The sequence below is a fragment of the Nomascus leucogenys genome, chromosome X (genome assembly GCF_006542625.1).
Source record: "Nomascus leucogenys isolate Asia chromosome X, Asia_NLE_v1, whole genome shotgun sequence".
Taxonomy (NCBI): domain Eukaryota; kingdom Metazoa; phylum Chordata; class Mammalia; order Primates; family Hylobatidae; genus Nomascus; species Nomascus leucogenys.
Genome location: NC_044406.1, coordinates 121023927 through 121044127, shown reverse-complemented (window position 1 = coordinate 121044127; position 20201 = coordinate 121023927). Strand labels below are relative to the sequence as shown.

Here is a 20201-nt window from a genome sequence, read left to right as displayed (position 1 = left end):
ATGAATGTTCTAATTCTTGGCAGTTGATTTTAAAGGAGAAGCCAGACAGGATCTTTTCTCTTCATTTTCCTCTTACAATGAATAGCAAGTAAATATGTGTCATGTGGTTTTCTTCTTGACATGTACTTTTCTTCTGCTCTCCCTCAGTGCTCTTGGGAAGAACAATTCATTGATTTGGTACCAAACCTGATGCACCCTGATTTGTCAAAGGTGGTACCAGGTGGGTGTCAGTGTCACATACAAGAGTAAAACTGTTCCTAGAGCAAATGACGATGAGAGAGCTGAACGCGGATTCATGCTCAAGTCCCCAGATGGGGGCTAGGTGGGAGACTAGTGGGTCTGTGAAAGAGAACTCCAGTCAGAGTAAGAAATACAGCACAAAAATAGAGAATCTTGGTCCTGAGAGCGCTTGCAGGCACTTCTGGAGCTTCCGTTATCATGAAGCAACTGGACCGCTTGAGACTATCAGCCAACTTCAGAAATTATGCCATCAGTGGCTGAGGCCAGAGATCCACTCAAAAGAGCAGATCTTGGACATGCTGGTGTTAGAGCAGTTCCTGAGCATTCTGCCCAAGGAGACCCAGAACTGGGTGCAGAAGCATCATCCACAGAATGTCAAACAGGCTCTGGTCCTGGTGGAATTCTTGCAGAGGGAGCCTGATGGAACAAAGAATGAGGTAAGAAGAAAGATTCCCTACATATACAATGATGTAGGATAAAAGTGGATATATCAGAATGGAGGAGTTATCAGAGAATTAGACAGATTAAGTCGCTCTTCTGTTGCTCCTTTAGGACAGCTAGCAAGGATCTGAAATGACATACATGCATCAATAGTCCACAGGTTTCAAAATTTCTGGCAGAGCCTTTCCTTGTCTTAGAGAAAATAAATGCATTTTGTCTTCTCTAGGGCCAGAGTGAATTGATGGTGGTGGGCCTAGTCTGGCATGGGCAAGGACAAAAGAGTTGAGTTCTTAGGAACAGAGAAATAAAGGGCAAGAAAGAGTTGGAAAAGGGGAGAAGATCCCACAAGATGGGCAGCACTTACAGAGACCAAAGGAGAGAGAGGTTAGCAAACAGAAGTATGAATCAAGCGGCTCTGGGGAGACTGCAAAGAAAGAGAACAAAATGGAAAGAAAAAAAGGAAACAAGGATATTGAAAGAAGACAGTTGCCAACAGAGAAGTGGAGGGAATCAGGATGCTAAGGGGTAGTATCTTCTGTAGCAGAAACACACATCTCTGGGCTGGGAGGAAAGAGCCTCCATTGCCCTCACTTAGTGGCTTGTCACTGGCCCTGCTGGTGAGTGGGAAACCAAGGTTTGTCCTTGGAAGATGGCAGCACACTTTCTTTTTTCAGGAGCCTACCTTGAAAAATCCAGGGCAGGGCATATTTTTGGTGTCTTATTACTACCAAATCATGTGAAGAGAGGTTAGAGCCCAACTCTTCTCCCCATTTATTCTTCCATCCATCTCCATTCCCTGTGAAATTCTTTCCTGGAGGATTGGAAACTGGCTAACAGGAAAGCTTATTTTACTCAATTCCTTTTCTTTTACAGAAAACCAAAAGATAAAAATTCACTAAAACAAGGATCCAAGTCAAGAAAGTAAACCAGTGAAAGTTCCCCAGCAGGGGAACAGGCTGCCCACCCAACTTTGCTAGTGGCTTGAGCCAGGGCTCTGTGCATCGGGGTAGGGGCCACTGGGTTGGGGGGGGCGGAGGTCTGCAGTAGTCACAGCCTTTTCTATTTTATCCTAATTAGCCCAGATTTTGAGTATAGTTCTTTATGAGAACATAGTGACACAATACCTCTTCATTCTTTTTATTACTTCTCTAATGTCATGCACTCCCCAAATCTGGGCTCTGCTCTTGTTCCTCCCTCCACTACCACCCCAAAACCAAAAGTAAGTTCTGTGCTAATGAGGATGGGGATTATTTCTAGGTCACAGCCCATGAGCTGGGAAAGGAGGCAGTGCTCTTGGGAGGAACAGCAGTGGCCCCAGGCTTCAAGTGGAAGCCAGCAGAGCCCCAACCAATGGGTGTGTTCCAGAAAGAATATTGGAATACATACCGGGTACTACAAGAACAGCTGGGCTGGAACACTCACAAAGAAACCCAGCCTGTATATGAAAGAGGTGAGGAGCTTCATCATAATTGTCTTCTCCTGGGAGCTGTGATAGTAATTAGTTCACCTAGAATGTCCTGGGAATTTTCCAGGTGGCCAGCCATGCTAGCAGCGATGATGTCTCCCAGGTGGGAGTACAGTGGGTTGATGGTGGTTGAAGGTGGGGGTCAGCCTGGGGGACAGAAATATCCAAACCACAGAACCCTGCTATTCACACTATAGGCTCTACTCCTTTGAAACTTGAGAGGAGAGAAGAAGATGGAACAGGGACAGGTGGGGCCACCTCCCCCTCACAAGTTGTAGGAAAAATTGGGGTCAGACATGGGCTATCAGTGGCAGAATGTGATAAAAATTGTGCACTAGGAAAAAATAATAAAAGACAAAAGTCTCCCACATTACCTACTGTACACTGGAGGACCTGAGCCTTTCATTTTCAAACCTTCAATTCTTGCCCAGCTTATGTTATGAGAGGAAAAATGAATAGATTTCATTTGATTAATTTCTTTTATGAAATCTAAGGAATTCATGAACTGGGGAACTGGTTGTATGAGTGGTAGATATTTGGTTCTTATTTACAATGAGATGGCCACTTCTTTGCACCACACACACACTTGTCAATGTGACCCATCTTTACTGAAGGCATCCTGATGTTCTGTATTTTAGAAATCAGCTTGGGATGTTTGTAAATAGGAAAGAGAAATTTCCCCTGGCTATTTTCTACCCACAGCTGTTCATGATCAACAGATGTTAGCCCTTTCTGAGCAGAAAAGAACCAAACACTGGAAGATGGCATCTAAACTCATCCTGCCTGAGTCCCTGGTGAGCTGTTATTTCTGGCTTTTTTCAGGTGACTTGACTGTGGCCTTGCCTCTGCTTATCCCTATTGCCTAGGACTCATAGTGTCCAGCAGGTGCTTTGAGGCATTTTAGCCCCAGTTATTCTCTAGGCAACTAGGCTTGGCACAGTGGGAACTGGGCACCTCCCAGGTGATTCACTGATCCTCTTTGCTCCTTCCTTTCTGCCTTCTCACTTTTTTCCCCTAAATCTTATACTGTTCACATCTTCAGCACCTGGCCTACCATGTAATTCAGAAATGGGTGGTAGGACAGCTTCTGAAGTGGCAAGTACTAAACTATAGCCCATTCTCTTCTGTAGAGTTTGTTGACATTTGAAGATGTAGCTGTGTATTTTTCTGAGGAAGAATGGCAATTATTGAATCCTCTTGAGAAGACTCTCTACAATGATGTAATGCAGGATATCTATGAGACTGTCATCTCTCTAGGTAAAGATTCTTCCTTCCCGTTGTGTAGAAGTTAAGTAATATGTTATGTCCTCTGTTTACGGAAAATGCACCCCTGTGAGAGAGTCCCAGTGTTCCAACAGCTGATTGATTCTCAACTTGATGATGTGTGGGAAATAAAGGGATTATCAGGATCCCCTGGAGAGCTTTTTGTAAATACATGTCTCACTTCCGCATTCTAAATAGAATTATTTTGACTGTGAAAGATTTTACTTTTTTTAACTTTCATCCAAACACACCCTTTTCTAAAAAACATAAAAGCATGCACATCAATGGCATTATTCTACAGAAAAATTAATAACTAATCTGTAAATCAACAACAATAACAATGCACACAAAAGTTTAAATGATATGTGGAAAGATTTACAGGTAGGCATATGGCTCTTAGTTTAGAAAATAATAATTCAAGTCAATATCAATAAAAGTTAAGGAAATGTTTCTAATTTCCAAACATTTTTATACAATTTTTTTTCCTACTACAATATTTTATAGATCTTTTGTGAGACGAATATTAGTGTAATCCTAAGAAAGATAACATTCAAGTGATCCTATGCAGGTCAGGTTGCCTTGTTAGAATGAGTTAGAATTCACATAATTCCAATAGTATTATTGTCTCTTGAAATTTAAATGTAGAGCATATCCATCATATTCAAAATGAGTTCCACAACTTGCATTTATTTTGATCTAGTTGGAAATAAACCCTAAATTTAGGACTGGTAAAAAAATATATTTAACAAAGACATGGGATTGATCTAAATTTTACTTTACAGGTGAGAGAAAATTACAATTCAGTATGAGGACACTTCATAAATTTTACCAATGCCCCCATTTATAATTAGGCCAACTGTATCTTGAGTGTATATGAATGTTTGAATAAATACATACTAACATATACAAACCAATTCACATCACACGACTCTTCAAAGATATTGCTTGAAATGGCTTATTCTCTGGTTTGGGATGAGCGATGTAACACAGTCACTTAATTTTCTGTTAATCATTTTTTCCCTTTTGTTTATCATGATTCACTTCGTATGTTTCATGTGGGTCACTGATACATTTTTGCAACAAAAATCCAGTAGCAGTAAGCAGAAATGTTAACTTAAAGGACTACTAGGCAATCAAAGTTTAAATTATCACATGAAAATAGAGCAGATCACATGTAAAGGTCTTCTGCCATGGGATATATTGTTCCATGACTGAAAATTGTGATTTGGTTCCTAGAACATAGCTCTTGCTCTAAGGTGATACATATTAATGTGTAGCTCCAGTCCTTATGAATTAAGTCTGTATTTTACTGGTTTGAGAAGGTGAATTTCTGTGTGTGTGTGTGTGTGTGTGTGTGTGTGTGTGTGTCTGTGTGTGTGTGTGTGTGTGTATGTCAGAGTCTCACTCTGTCACCCAGGCTGGAGTGCAGTGGTGCAATCTTGGCTCACTGCAACCTTCACCTCCCAGGCTCAAGCAATTTTCCTGCCTCAGCATCCCGAGTAGCTGGGACTACAGGTGTGTGCCACCATGTCTGGCTAATTTTTATATTTTTATTAGAGACATGGTTTCACCACGTTGGCTAGGCTGGTCTCAAACTCCTGACTTCAAGTGATCGCCTGCCTTGGCCTCCCAAAGTGCTGAGATTACAGGCATCAGCCACCACGCCTGGCCTGAGAAGGTGAATTTCTTGCCACAAACAAATGCAAAATGCCTCTGCAATAGCAGGTGAAGCCCCTCCCAAGGGCTTAAAGAGTTCAACTTTGAAGCAGAGCAGCATGGGCTGCCTCTGCATTTCTTCATAGCAAGTCTATATGAAAGCCACTGAGCAGCACCACTGATGGGAATCCAAAGGAAAATGGCTATAGCATGGTGAAAATCCACCATGGTAACATAAAGTGATTTCTCAATTAAATATTTTGCTATATCAAAGAGAAGTAGGCAAACGCACATGGTAGTAAATCTAGTCAGAATGTCTGCAGGTCCCCATTACCTCAAATATCAGTGAACTCAGGGACCAACCAAGGTTTACACTGATTATTTTGATATATATATTAAAAAAACAGAAAACCTTAACGTTTTCAAGCATTTATGGCACAGACATAGGGAAGTACAAATAGCATAGCTTATATCTTCAAAAAGCTGGGCAATTTAAAGTGCTGCTACAGTGAATCAGAGTCACAATTTTAACTTCATTCTTATATTTGATACATTTTTGTGTGTAGAGTACAGGGTGTGCAAATTAAGAAATTTCAATAAATATTAGAAATGTCAATTATTTTGCAAATATAAAGTGAGTGAAATCAGCTAACAATGCAATACAATAAGACATGTGTTAAACAGAGCTTTCTCCCCCATGAATACTTTTTACTCTTTCCTTTGAACATCTCGATACTTAAATACATTTCCTTTTATTGGCTTGCAGAAATTAAGCAAAAAGTGAACTATTACCTAGCTACAAGATACTAAATAGTAATAAGAGTTTGGAGCTGTCCAGTTGTAATAAATAGAAAATAACAAATATAGTGAAATATGCTGCAAGTTAATGCTCAAAAATGCAGCCATCTGAATTACAAGGTACACAATCCTACTAGTCTTCTGAAGTTGTCATTAGTTCATGGAAAATGTAAAAAAAGAGCAGAAACTCCATTTAGCTTTTACCTTTCCAGCAGCTCCAGTGCTAAAGTTGTAGAATCATGTATGTTTGCCCAAGACCAACTGCACATTGGCGTTAGTCACATACTCTATTTTATCCAGAGTTCAATCAACAAGTCTTTATTTGCACTTCTTTTTACATTCAGGAAACAATAAACCTACCCAGGCAGCCTTTTGTTGATAGTTGCGTTCTTCTGTTGGGTGTGGGGATATAAGCCACCCTGCTATGTTATTTTTTTTGTTCTGGGGTCCTAAACCAGTTTGTCTTTTTCTTACCATTTTTAGAATTTTCTTTTTGTTATCTCATATTACTTAATGGGTTTGTTGTTGTGCCTATCAGGGAGGATCAAGGAGAAATGGGTCTATGCCATTTTGTCCAGACTGGACCAGAAATCACTTGTTCCTGTATTAAAGCAATCATCATTGACTTTTCTCTCCATCTATGTAGCTTTCTTGCACTGGGACACAGATGGCTGATTATTCTGTTTATTCTAACAGGGTTAAAGCTAAAAAATGACACTGGAAATGATCATCCTATATCTGTTTCTACATCAGAAATACAAACATCAGGATGCAAAGTATCAAAAAAGACCAGAATGAAAATTGCCCAGAAAACAATGGGCAGGGAAAATCCTGGTGATACACACAGTGTACAGAAGTGGCATCGAGCTTTTCCAAGGAAGAAAAGAAAGAAAATTGCAACTTGTAAACAAGAGCTTCCAAAACTTATGGATCTTCATGGGAAAGGCCTCACAGGGGAGAAACCTTTTAAGTGTCAGGAATGTGGGAAAAGCTTCAGAGTTAGCTCTGATCTTATTAAACACCAGAGAATTCACACTGGAGAGAAGCCCTATACATGTCAACAATGTGACAGGAGGTTTAGATGGAGTTCAGATCTTAATAAGCACTTCATGACCCATCAAGGAATAAAACCATATAGATGCTCATGGTGTGGGAAAAGCTTTAGTCATAACACAAATCTACACACACACCAAAGAATTCACACAGGAGAGAAGCCCTTTAAATGTGATGAATGTGGAAAAAGATTCATTCAGAACTCCCACCTTATTAAACACCAGAGAACTCACACAGGCGAGCAGCCTTATACGTGTAGCTTATGCAAGAGAAACTTTAGTAGGCGATCAAGCCTTCTTAGACACCAGAAACTCCACAGAAGAAGGGAAGCATGTCTAGTGTCTCCAAACTGAGGAAAGTTACCATGTAGAGCTTGACCTTAGAAGTGGTGAAAGAATACAAAATTATGAGTCACCCAATGATAGGAATCTGTCATTAATAAAACATTTGGGAAGGGTACATGTTACACGTCACAAAAAGGAATCTAAGCTGTCTGTCTTATTCAGCATTGCATCTTCTGTGCCTAGCACAAGAGTTGATACATAAGGAGTATTTTATAAATAAAAAAATGAAAGTGTAGTGATGAGATTCCTTTAGTTATCTATCTATATGTATATATCTGGTTATTCAAAGCTTCCCCACCCCCAGTCATCTAAATTTTTCAGGTATCAAGTGCTCAACAGACATATGATAGTCAAGGCTCTTAGTCTCATTCTTTATTCTTTGTCAAAAGAAATGGAAAATAAGAGTACTTGGGCCCTCTTAAGGGAGCTCGGAGAGAATTACTAAATTAGGGACAGTTTCAATAGTTATCATTCTATTTACATGAACAATCAAGGCCAGGACTCAGGGAATTTTACTCTGTAACAGAAAGAGAGGATTCAATGTTTGCCCTGGGAGAATTGTCCCATTCTCGTTGCTTCTCTCCTGAGTACCCACTACCACAATGTCTTCTGTCAAAGAATTACAAGTAGCAAGGGAATGTCTGAATGTAAGGACAGACCTAGGGACCTTGCAAGCACTTGATATCTCTCCTCTTGCTGACTTTGTCAGCATAGACATATAATGAAATGATGAGGGAGGCAGTGTTGGCCCTCATCCAGGTTTCTGTTTTTTTTTTGTAGAAAGCACAGATAAGTGGTGAATGGTCTTTTTCTGACTTTCATTATGTGGACTGGATGGAGGCTTTCAAACTGGTGCCATACTGCTTCAGGACCTAAAGGGAGCCCCATCTTTATGGCCGATCAACTACAACCCTATATGCCTGAATACTCTGCAAGAAGGCCTGGAGATTTTGCAAAACTGATTTATTGAGAATGGCAAGGAGAGCCTCGTGAACTTTTAGCTTTGGTGCACAGCTGATACCAGGAGGGAACATCCTGAAGTGTCAGAGCAAAGTAAAGTATATGGCTCAGAGTGATGATGCCATTCATAGCCAGGCCAGATGAAAATTGTTTTCTGTTGTTACTGGTTTTCTTTTCCCTATTAGCCAAAGTGACTATCTCTTAAGAGAAGATAATGTGATGTCAAGGGAAGTTGGAAGGCATGGATTTATATCTGTGTCAGATCCTGGTTTATAATGTTGGCCAAGGCTTATTTATATATGTTTATTTAGTATTCCATAAAATTGTACTTTGTAATGAAAATGACATGTTTTATGTTAAATTTAGACAATAAACAAAACTTTGTTACCAAATCACTCAGAAATGGCCAATGTTTGCTTTTTTGAAATGGATGTCTTCAGATATTTTTTCCACTAAGAGACCGTTCTAAGCCTGTTTCCAAATTTATAAAATGAGGATTATAATTCCTACTTCTTACAGCTGCTGTGAGGATTAAATGCACACATGTGAGCATATCTGACACAATGACTGGCCACATTTGGTGTTTCCTAAACATTTGGAACTTTCTTCATTCTTCCTTCACCTAGTATTTAGAAAAGAAAATAAGCTTTGTCTACTTGCCCAGCTTTTAAGCATTCTTCATTAATGAATTTTCCATCATTTCTAGCTGGTTTTTAGGCCCACTAATGATGGTCAGAATGGTAGCCTTCTGGCATGACATTCATTTCGTTCTAGAGGTGCTCCTCTCTAGTCAGCCTGAAACAATACACTGACGTCCCAATTCATCTAGGTATACTGCTCATGAGTAACAAAACCAAAACCTACTACAAACCCTCAACTTGAGATTCCTGAAAATGGAGAGGAGGTGATGGCTAGGGGTGGAATTTTTGTGGACAGTATATATGCTATTAGGTGCATCCTCAAGCCAATAAAGTAGAAATGAAAGAGGAAAGAGGTGACTGCATATAATGGCGACTAAAAAGAATGAAAGTGCTAAGCCAAAAGGAGGAAGTGACCTGGGAGGAAAGGATCTCATTATATTCCCAAAGGCTTGGACACTATGACTGCCTCACCACCCGCCCCACCCCCACCAGAATGATCTGAGATTGTGCCCTTGAAACTAAAAGGAGAAATTCAAATTCCTGCAGAGGACTCCATTCTCTTTGTGTGAATCCATGTTTGCTAGCATCCTGGATAGCTGCTATCATACCACCATTCAAATAAATTTATTCATGTAGCTTTTATAAAGAAGGGAGTTTTTTTTAATTATTATTATACTTTAAGTTTTAGGGTACATGTGCACAATGTGCAGGTTTGTTACATATATATGAATGTGCCATGTTGGTGTGCTGCACCCATTAACTCGTCATTTAGCATTAGGTATATCTCCTAATGCTATCCCTCCCCCCTCCCCCCACCCCACAACAGTCCCTGGAGTGTGATGTTCCCCTTCCTGTGTCCATGTGTTCTCATTGTTCAATTCCCACCTATGAGTGAGAACATGCGGTGTTTCGTTTTTTGTCCTTGCGATAGTTTGCTGAGAATGATGGTTTCCAGTTGCATCCATGTCCCTACAAAGGACATGAACTCATCATTTTTTATGGCTGCATAGTATTCCATGGTGTATATGTGCCACATTTGCTTAATCCAGTCTATCGTTGTTGGACATCTGGGTTGGTTCCAAGTCTTTGCTATTGTGAATAGTGCTGCAATAAACATACGTGTGCATGTGTCTTTATAGCAGCATGATTTATAATCCTTTGGGTATATACCCAGTAATGGGATGGCTGGGTCAAATGGTATTTCTAGTTCTAGATCCCTGAAGAATTGCCACACTGACTTCCACAATGGTTGAACTAGTTTACAGTCCCACCAACAGTGTAAAAGTGTTCCTATTTCTCCACATCCTCTCCAGCACCTGTTGTTTCCTGACTTTTTAATGATCACCATTCTAACTGGTGTGAGATGGTATCTCATTGTGGTTTTGATTTGCATTTCTCTGATGGCCAGCGATGATGAGCATTTTTGCATGTGTTTTTTGGCTGCATAAATGTCTTCTTTTGAGAAGTGTCTGTTCATATCCTTTGCCCACTTTTTGATGGGGTTGTTTGTTTTTTTCTTGTAAATTTGTTTGAGTTCATTGTAGATTCTGGATATTAGCCCTTTGTCAGATGAGTAGGTTGCGAAAATTTTCTCCCATTCTGTAGGTTCTCCCATCTGTTCACTCTGATGGTAGTTTCTTTTGCTTTGCAGAAGCTCTTTAATTTAATTAGATCCCATTTGTCAATTTTGGCTTCTGTTGCCATTGCTTTTGGTGTTTTAGACATGAAGTCCTTGCCCATGCCTATGTCCTGAGTGGTATTGCCTAGGTTTTCTTCTAGAGTTTTTATGGTTTTAGGTCTAACATGTAAGTCTTTAATCCATCTTGAATTAATTTTTGTATAAGGTGTAAGGAAGGGATCCAGTTTCAGCTTTCTCCATATGGCTAGCCAGTTTTCCCAGCACCATTTATTAAATAGGGACTCCTTTCCCCATTGCTTGTTTTTGTCAGGTTTGTCAAAGATCAGATAGTTGTAGATATGCGGCATTATTTCTGAGGGCTCTGTTCTGTTCCATTGATCTGTATCTCTGTTTTGGTACCAGTACCATGCTGTTTTGGTTACTGTAGCCTTGTAGTATAGTTTGAAGTCAGGTAACGTGATGCCTCCAGCTTTGTTCTTTTGGCTTAGGATTGACTTGGCGATGTGGGCTCTTTTTTGGTTCCATATGAACTTTAAAGTAGTTTTTTCCAAGTCTGTGAAGAAAGTCGTTGGTAGCTTGATGGGGATGGCATTGAATCTATAAATTACCTTGGGCAGTATGGCCATTTTCACGATATTGATTCTTCCTACCCATGAGCATGCAATGTTCTTCCATTTGTTTGTGTCCTCATTTCCTTGAGCAGTGGTTTGTAGTTCTCCTTGAAGAGGTCCTTCACATCCCTTGTAAGTTGGATTCGTAGGTATTTTATTCTCTTTGTAGCAATTGTAAATGGGAGTTCACTCATGATTTGGCTCTCTGTTTGTCTGTTATTGGTGTATAGGAATGGTTATGATTTTTGCACATTGATTTTGTATCCTGAGACTTTGCTGAAGTTGCTTATCACCTTAAGGAGATTTTGGGCTCAGATGATGGGGTTTTCTAGATATACAATCATGTCATCTGCAAACAGGGACAATTTGACTTCCTCTTTTCCTAATTGAATACCCTTTATTTCCTTCTGCTGCCTAATTGCCCTGGCCAGAACTTCCAACACTATGTTGAATAGGAGTGGTGAGAGATGGCATCCCTATCTTGTGCCAGTTTTCAAAGGGAATGCTTCCAGTTTTTGCCCATTCAGTATGATATTGGCTGTGGCTTTGTCATAAATAACTCTTATTATTTTGAGATACGTCCCATCAATACCTAATTTATTGAGAGTTTTTAGCATGAAGGGTTGTAGGATTAGGGAAGAATTTAGCATAAGAAAAGAAGGTTTAGGTTACCTGAAACATGTGTGAGTTCACCCTGAGCTGCGAGTTTGCCCTGAGCTGTTCCACAATTAGGGAATCAGAGACCACAACCAAAAATGATAGAAAAGAGTCCTTCAGAGTGGCCCCAGCCAGAAACCGGCAGTTGCCTCCATGTTTAGGCGCTGCCCATCAAGGGCCCTGAGTTGGAAAGGAAAAGAGAGAGAGAGGGAGATATTCCCCTGTATGGAGCAGAAAAGAAAAGGTGAAAAATAAATCCCAAACTTTGGGCTTACCTCCTGGCTGGCTCACGAAAATATGTCATAATGGAGAGTGTCCAGATTCTTGGCATCTTGAATGAAGAATTGGACAGAACACACAAACAAAGCAAGGAAAGAATGAAGCATCAAAAGCAGAGATGTATTGAAGATGAAAGTATACTCCACAGGGTGGGAGTGGGCCTGAGGATAGGGGCTCAAGAGCCAGATTACAACATTTTCTGGGGTTTAAATACCTTCTAGAGGTTTCCATTGGTTACTTGGTATACACCCTACATAAATGAAGAGAATAAAGTTACAAAGTCATTTACTAGGTGTATGCCCTATGTAAATGGAGAGGATATTTCCTGTCATAGCTGAAGTGTTTCCATTTGATGTAGTTCTAGGAAGTCAGCGTGAATTGCCCTTATGTTCTCTTCCTCCAGACTCTATTCTCCTGCCTCACTACTCTAGTGCTTTTACTACCTTTACCTGCAGTTCTTTCCCCAAATTTATTGTGTTCTGCACTTTGAATTTTTAAAGAAATCTAATTTACACTTGAGGCATTTTCATCCCACAACTGAGATAAGCCTAAAATGCTGTTCTGGGTTATTGTTCAGTCTCTGCTTTGTATATTTGAAGGTAATAAGAACACAACTAATAAAACTCAAATGACTTCAACACACAGTGTTTTCCCCCACTAAAAACATGGTTGCATACAGTTGAAATTATGATAGCTAAATATTCTTGTCCTTGAATCTCCTCTACTGACTCTGTTACAGTAGGCAGATAGCTGGATATGAGCAGGAGGGGGAGACCCTGAGATAAAAAGGAGATCTGGAAAACCTCACACCCCAGAGACCACCAGAAACCGACATGCTAGACATGAGCAGAGAAGAGGGGAAATACCTATGCAGGAAGTAATGCCCCTTTAGACACACAGTAATCACTCACTCTGCAGTTAGCAGGTCAGAATGTAGCTAGTTCCATGCTGGTAAGAAGAGAAAGAGGGCAAAGGAGAAATTCTTAAGAGATACGCAGGTGCAATAAGTACAGATTTAGTTTTATACAACATTCTGGATGTGGTGGTAATAAGCAATGCAGCCATTCAGCTTGTTCCCATGTCAGCCAGATCAGCTGCACTTCCTCTGGTCCTCAATCAAATGAGATTCAGTTCTCTGCCAGACTGAAGCGAATAAAAACAAAACAACAACAAGGAATGCAGACAGGAGGAATAAGTTCAAGATCTCTATTATTTAACATGGTAACTACAGCTGGTAACTACATTGTATTCTTGAAAATTGCTAGGAGGATAGACTTCAAGTGTTTTCATCACACACACAAAAATGATAAGTATGTGAGGTAATGAGTATGTTAATTAGCTTGATTTAGCCATTTCACAATGTATACACATTTCAAAACATAATGTTGTGTGTGATATAGACAACTGTTATTTGTCAGTGAAAAATGAATTAAGATATCAGGCTATTTTCCACCATGTCTGAGAGTCTATGCCCAACTCTCCTTCTTTCTGACTGCCTTACTGCTGTCACCCAAAGCACTGGGATTATAGGCGTGAGCCACCTTGCCTGGCCCTGCCTTACTGCTGTCAATTGCTGAGTGCACCCTCAGAGTCTCAGTCTTCTTCACCTTACTTTGCTGGCTCATTCCTCTTCTCAGTTCACTCACTCTCCTTGGTGATTTCGTCTACTGCTGTGTATCGCAAGGCTTGAAATTCCATGTGTTGCCTTGGCATCATTGAGCTCCACAGGGCCTCAAAGGCTTAGCCAGGATTTCCCCTGCTCTCATCAGATATGCTCCTTACACATTGGGAAAGTCTCCTCATTCAGCTTGTTCCCATGTCAGCCAGATCAGCTGCACTTCCTCTGGTCCTCAACCAAATGAGATTCAGTTCTCTGCCAGACTGAAGCGATTAAAAACAAAACAACAACAACAAAAAATCACGTCTTTCCATAGGAACAAGAAGGTAGGGATGCCATCACCATGGGAGTAAAAAGTGTACCTTCCATAGGACTTGCTGGTTCACTTTGCTCCTAAGTGCAACCCAGTTGTGGTCTTGTGTGTTGTGCTATGTCCTCCTCCCAGGGTGGTGAGTATATGAGACCAACAAACTGCTGCCAATCTGATCTCTTCAGTGATGGGTAATATGTGTTCAGCCATCTGGAGTTATTTAGAGTATGGAATCCTTCCTTCAACAATGGGGTGAATAGGAGGTGACCAGAACATGCTGTGACTCCCATTTTGTCTTTCGTGCAAGAATGCTGAGATCATTATATCCAGCATTCATCTTTGCAGAGTCACTGGCTTTGCAAGACATTAATATAAGTCACTTCTGGTTCAGGAGACTGGGAAGAGAGGGCATTGGCTTACTTTCATTCATTTCTAGAAATCTGCAAATGAGAGGCACTATTTTAATATCTTAATATTTATCAAACACCCACTATGTGTCTAGCATGCATTCATCATGAATGGCTTTTTAAATTTCCCACAAAAGAGTACACATATATTCACGACATAGATTTGCCTTCATCCATATTAGTCATGCTATGAGAGCCACAATTCTTGGACTTACAAACAAGCTCCCTAATACCGTTGTTTCTTCAAAACATTACTTTTGTCCAGTAACTCTTTTTATGGCAACTGAAGATGGTACATGAGCTCAGGTCTGTGAAATCTACCAGTCTTACCATCACCCAGAAACACCTGGCCTCAGACAGTGCTAGAGCGGCCTGGTGAAAACTCAGTTGTAGCATTATAGAGGAAACAGAAGCCTGCAAGGTTGAAGGGCTGTTCTGTAGGATATAACTCAAGTTCTGTACTCACAAGCAACCTATGGTGCCATTCTGCAAAGCCAGAATGGGATAGAGAGTGACCCCTCCCACTCTCATACCCAAAAAATGAATCACAGATTTTCTCTTTTCCTTCTTCCCAAAATAGGAATTGGATGGTTTGGAGGTTAAAATATTTGAGGCAAGATGCCTCTCCCATGGAACATATTCACGGTTCCATTATCTTGGAAACTGACATTGACTCCTTGTCCCCTGCCCATTTTCAGGTCTTTGGGTAACAAGAGTGGGAGTTGAGAAGGGGTCACTGTCCTGAATGGGTGAGGGATCCAGATGACCATGGGGAGTTTGGCTTGTTGCTTCCTAATATGGGGAAGAGAACTAGTTCTGGACCTGAGGGGATTCAGTGCGGCACCACCTAGCACTCCCATGTCCAGCTGCAATATTCCATGAAAAACTGATGCAATTCCATAGTGGTATCACTTCCAAGGATTCATATCTTTCAGCAACAAATTCTTAGGTTATTTCACCAGGTACACATCCACCACCATTTCCAGGTGCTGGCAGAGTATAAGGAAATGGTTTTACAGGGAGGGAGGTAAGATAAATATTTTTTATTTTTATTTTTAATTTTTGTGGGTACATAATATATATGTATATATGTATGTATAAATATGTATATATGTATATATATATGGGATATTTTGATAGAGGCCTGCAATGTATAATAATTACATCATGAACAATTGGGTATCCATCTCCTCAAGAATTTATTATTTGTGTTACAAATAATCCGGTAATACTATTTTAGTTATTTTAAAATGTACAATTAAATTATTATCAACTATGATCCCCCTGTTGTGCTATCAAATACTAGGTCTTATTCATTCTTTCTATTTTTTTTTGTACCCATTAACCATCCCCACCTCCCTCACTGCTCCCTCACTGTATTTCCTAGCCTCTGGCAACCATCCTTCTATTCTCTATATCCATGAGTTCAATTGTTTTGATTTTTAGACCATATACATAAATGAGAACATGTGATGTTCATCTTTTTGTGCCTGGCTTACTTTGCTTAACATAATGACCTCCACTTTTATCCAGGTTGTTGCAAATGAAAGAATCTCATTCTTTTTATGACTGAATAGTAATCTGTTGTGTTTATGTACCACATTTTCTTTATCCATTCTTCTGTTGATGGACACTTAGGTTGCTTCCAAATCTTGGTTATTATGACCAGTGCTGCAATAAACATGGGAGTGCCGATATCTGTTTGATATACTAATTTTATTTGCTGTATATACTCAGCAGTGGAATTGTTGGATCCTATGGTAGCTCTATTTTTAGTATTTTGAGCATCCTTCAAAATGTGTTCTATGGCAGTCGCAGTAATTTATATTACCACCAAAGATGTAGAAGTGTTCCCTCTTCTCCAGATCTTCACCAGCATTTGTTATTGCCTCACTTTTGGAAAAATAACACATTAGCTGTGGTGAGATGATATCCAAATGTAGTTTTGATATGCATTTCTCTGATGATCAATGATGTTGAGGACCTTTTCATATGTCTCTTTGTCATTTGTATGTTTTAAGAAATGTCTATTCAGATCTTTTGCCCATTTTTAACTGGATTATTGGATTTTTTCCTGTAGAGATTTTTGTGCTCCTTATATGTTATGGTTAATTCATCCTTTGCCAGATGGGTACTTTGCAAAAATTTTGTCCTGCTCTGGGTCTCTTCCCTTTGTTGGTTGTTTCTTTTGCTGTGCAGAAGGTTTTTCACTTGATATGATTCCATTTGTCCATTTTTGCTTTGGTTGTCTGTGCTTGTGGGGTGTTACTCAAGACATTTTTGCCCAGACCAATGTCCTGGAGATTTCCCCCAATGTTTACTTGTTTGTAGTTTCAAGTTTGAAATCTTAAGTTTAAGTCCTTGATTCATTTTTATTTTACTTTTGTATGTGGTGAGAGATAGGGGGTCTAGTTTCATTCTTCAGTTTATGGATATCCAGGTTTCCCAGCACCATTTATTGAACAGACTGTCTTTTCCCCAGTGTATGTTCTTGGCACCTTTGTCAAAAATGAGCTCACTGTAGGTGTTGTGGATTTTCTTCTGTGTTCCCTGTTCTGTTACATTGGTCTATGTGTCTGTGTTTATGCCAGTACCATGCTGTTTTGATTCCTATAGCTCTGTAATATAATCTGAAGTCAGGTAATGTGATTCCTGTAGTTTTCTTCCTTTGCTCAGGACAGCTTTGGCTCTTCTGGGTCTTTTGTGGTTCCATAAACATTTTAGGATTTTTTTTCTATTTTTGTGAAGAATGTCATTGGTGTTTTAATAGGGATTGCATTGAATCTGTAGGCTGCCTTGGGTAGTATGGACATTTTAATGATATTATTCTTCCAGTCCATGAACATGGAATAACTTTCTATTATTTTGTGTTGTCTTCAATTGCTTTCATCACTGTGTTATACTTTTCATAATAGTTATGTTTCACTTATTTGGTTAATTCTTAGGTATTTAATTTTATTTCTGAGTATTGTAAATGGGACTAATTTATTGACTTCTTCATATTGTTCACTGTTGGCATATAGAAAGGCTACTGATTTTTGTATATTGATTTTGTATTGTGCAACTTTCATAAACTTATCAGTCCTAATACTTATTTGGTGGAGTTTTTAGTTTTTTCCAAATATAAGATCATATTATCTGCAAACAAGTATAATTTGACTTCTTCCCTTGCAATGTTAATGCCCTTTATTTCTTTCTCTTGTCTGACTGCCCTAGGTAAGACTTTCATTATTATGTTGAATAACAGTGGTGACATTGGGCATCCTTGTCATGTTTCAGATTTTAGAGGAAAGGCTTTCAATTTTTCCCGATTCAGCATACTAGATGTGGGTCTGTCATATATGGCTTTTATTATGCTGAAGTATGTTCCTTCTGTATCCAGCTTTTGAGGATTTTTACCATGAAGAAATATGAACTTCATGAAATGCACTTTCAACATCAATCAAAAGGATCATATGTTTTTGTCCTTCATTCTGTTGATGTGATGTATCATGTTGATTGATTTGTATATGTTGAATCATCCTTGCATCCCTGGGATAAATCCCACTTGTTCATGATGAGTGATCTTTTTAATGTATTGTTGAGTTCTGATTGCTAGTATTTGGTTGAGGATTTCTGCATTAATACTCATCAGAGATATCAGTCTGTAGGTTTTTTTTTTTTTTGGTGTATCTTTGTCTAGTTTTGGTATCAGGGTAATACTGGCCTTGTAGAATGAGTTTGGATGTATTCCCTTCTTCACTACTTTTCAGAACAGTTTGAGTAGAAGAGATATTAATTCTTCTTTAAATGTTTGATTGAATTCAGAAGTGAAACATTGTGTCCTGGATTTTTCTTTGCTGAGACACTTTTCCTGACAGCTTTTTGCTCCTTACATGTTGTTGATCTGCTCAGGCTTTGGATTTCTTCCTTGTTTAATCTTTGTAGGTTGGATATGTCTAGCAATTTATTCATTTCTTCTAGATTTTTCAGTGTATTGGCAAATAGTTGTTCATAGTAGCCATTAATGATTTTTTGAATTTCTGTGGTATCAGTTGTAATCCCTTTTCATTTCTGATTTTATTTATTTGGGTCTTCTCCATTTTTTTCTTAGCCAGTCTGGCTAAAGGTTTGCCAATTTTGTTTATCTTTTCAAAAAACTGAGCTTTTGTTTCATTGGTCTTTTGTATTGTTTTCTTCATTTTTCACATTCATTTATTTATGCTCTGCTTTTAATTATTTCTGTTATTATAATTTTGGGTTCAGTTTGCCCTTGCTTTTCTAGTTCTTTTTTTTTTTTTTTTTTTTTTGATACGGAGTCTTGCTCTGTCGCCCAGGCTGGAGTGCAGTGGTGCAATCTCGGCTCACTGCAAGCTCCGCCTCCCGGGTTCACGCCATTCTCCTGCCTCAGCCTCTCCGAGTAGCTGGGACTACAGGCCCCCACCACCACGCCCGGCTAATTTTTTGTATTTTTTAGTAGAGACGGGGTTTCACCGTGGTCTCGATCTCCTGACCTCGTGATCTGCCCACCTCGGCCTCCCAAAGTGCTGGGATTACAAGCATGAGCCACCGTGCCCGGCCTTTCTAGTTCTTTAAGATGCATCATTAGGTTACTTATTCGAAGTTTTTCTTCTTTTTTCATATAGGCACTTATAGCTATAAACTTCCCTCTTGGTACTGATTTTGCTATATCCCATATGTTTGGGTATGTTTGGCTTCCATTATCATTTTTTCAAGAAATTTTTCAATTTCCTTCTTTATTCTTTCATTGACCCACTGGTCATTCAGGGGTATGCTGTTTAATTTCCATGTGTTGGTATAATTTCAAAAATTCATCTTCTTGTTGATTTCTAGTTTTATTCCATTGTGGTCAGAAAAGATGCTTGATATTTTTTCAATGTTTATGATTGTTTTAAGACTTGTTTTGTGACCTATCCTTGAGAATGATCCATGTGCCGAGGAAAAGACTGTATTCTACAGCCATTGGATGAAATGTTCTGTAAATATCTATTAAGTCCATTTGTTCTATAGTGCAGATTAACTTTGATGTTTCTTTGTTGATTTTCGGTCTGGGAGATCTGTCCGATGCTGAAGTTGGGATGTTGAAGTCTCCGGCTATAATTGTATTGGGGTCTATATATTTCTTTATCTCTAATAATATTTGCCTTACATATCTGGGTGCTCCAGTGTTGGGTGCATATTTATTTACAATCCTTATATGCTTTGGCTGAATTGATCCCTTTATCATTACATAATGACCTTCCTTGTCTCTTTTTATAGGGTTTTCCCTGAAACCTCTTTTGTCCAATACAAGTGTAGCTACTTTTGTTCTTTTTGGTCTTCAATTGGCATGGAATATCTTTTTACATCTTTTTATTTTCAGTCTGTGTATATATTTATGAGTGAAGTATGTTTCTTGTAGGCAACAGATGATTGGGTCTTGTTTTCTCATTCATTCAGCTACTCTATGTCTTTTGATTGAAGAGTTTAGCCAATTTACATTCATTGTTATTATTGATAAATAGGAACTTACTTCTGCAATTTTGTTATTTGTTTTCTGGTTGTTTTGTGGTCTTCTCTTCCTTCTTTCTTTCCTTCCTGTCTTCCTCTTAGTGAAGGTGATTTTCTCTGGTGTACGTTTTAATTTCTTGCTTTTTATTTTTGTGTATGTGTTATATGTTTTTTGATTTGAGGTTACCATGAGGCTCAAAAATACTATCTTATAACCCATTATTTTGAACTGATGAGAACTTAATACTGATTGCATAAAGAAACAAGCAAGCATGCAAAAAGAAAACTAATAATAATTCAACACTTTAACTTCATCCCTCTGCTTTTTA

General features: G+C 39.1%; 1 protein-coding gene across 2 annotated transcripts in view; it reads left to right on the top strand.

Moving 5' to 3' along the window:
* The window catches only part of ZNF75D (zinc finger protein 75D), a 58654-nt gene extending 50039 nt beyond the window's left edge, over positions 1–8615 (top strand). Inside the window, exons 4-8 of one of the 2 annotated variants that reach the window (XM_030807065.1) lie at positions 148–677; positions 1939–2131; positions 2849–2940; positions 3277–3403; positions 6560–8615. In XM_030807065.1, coding sequence (XP_030662925.1) covers positions 267–677; positions 1939–2131; positions 2849–2940; positions 3277–3403; positions 6560–7269 — 1533 coding nt within the window. In that variant the 5' untranslated portion in view covers positions 148–266 and the 3' untranslated portion in view covers positions 7270–8615. Of the gene's footprint in view, positions 1–147; positions 678–1931; positions 2132–2848; positions 2941–3276; positions 3404–6559 lie in introns of those variants that run through there. The other variant, XM_030807067.1, reaches the window with a different exon arrangement.
* Positions 8616–20201: the final 11586 nt, after the last annotated feature.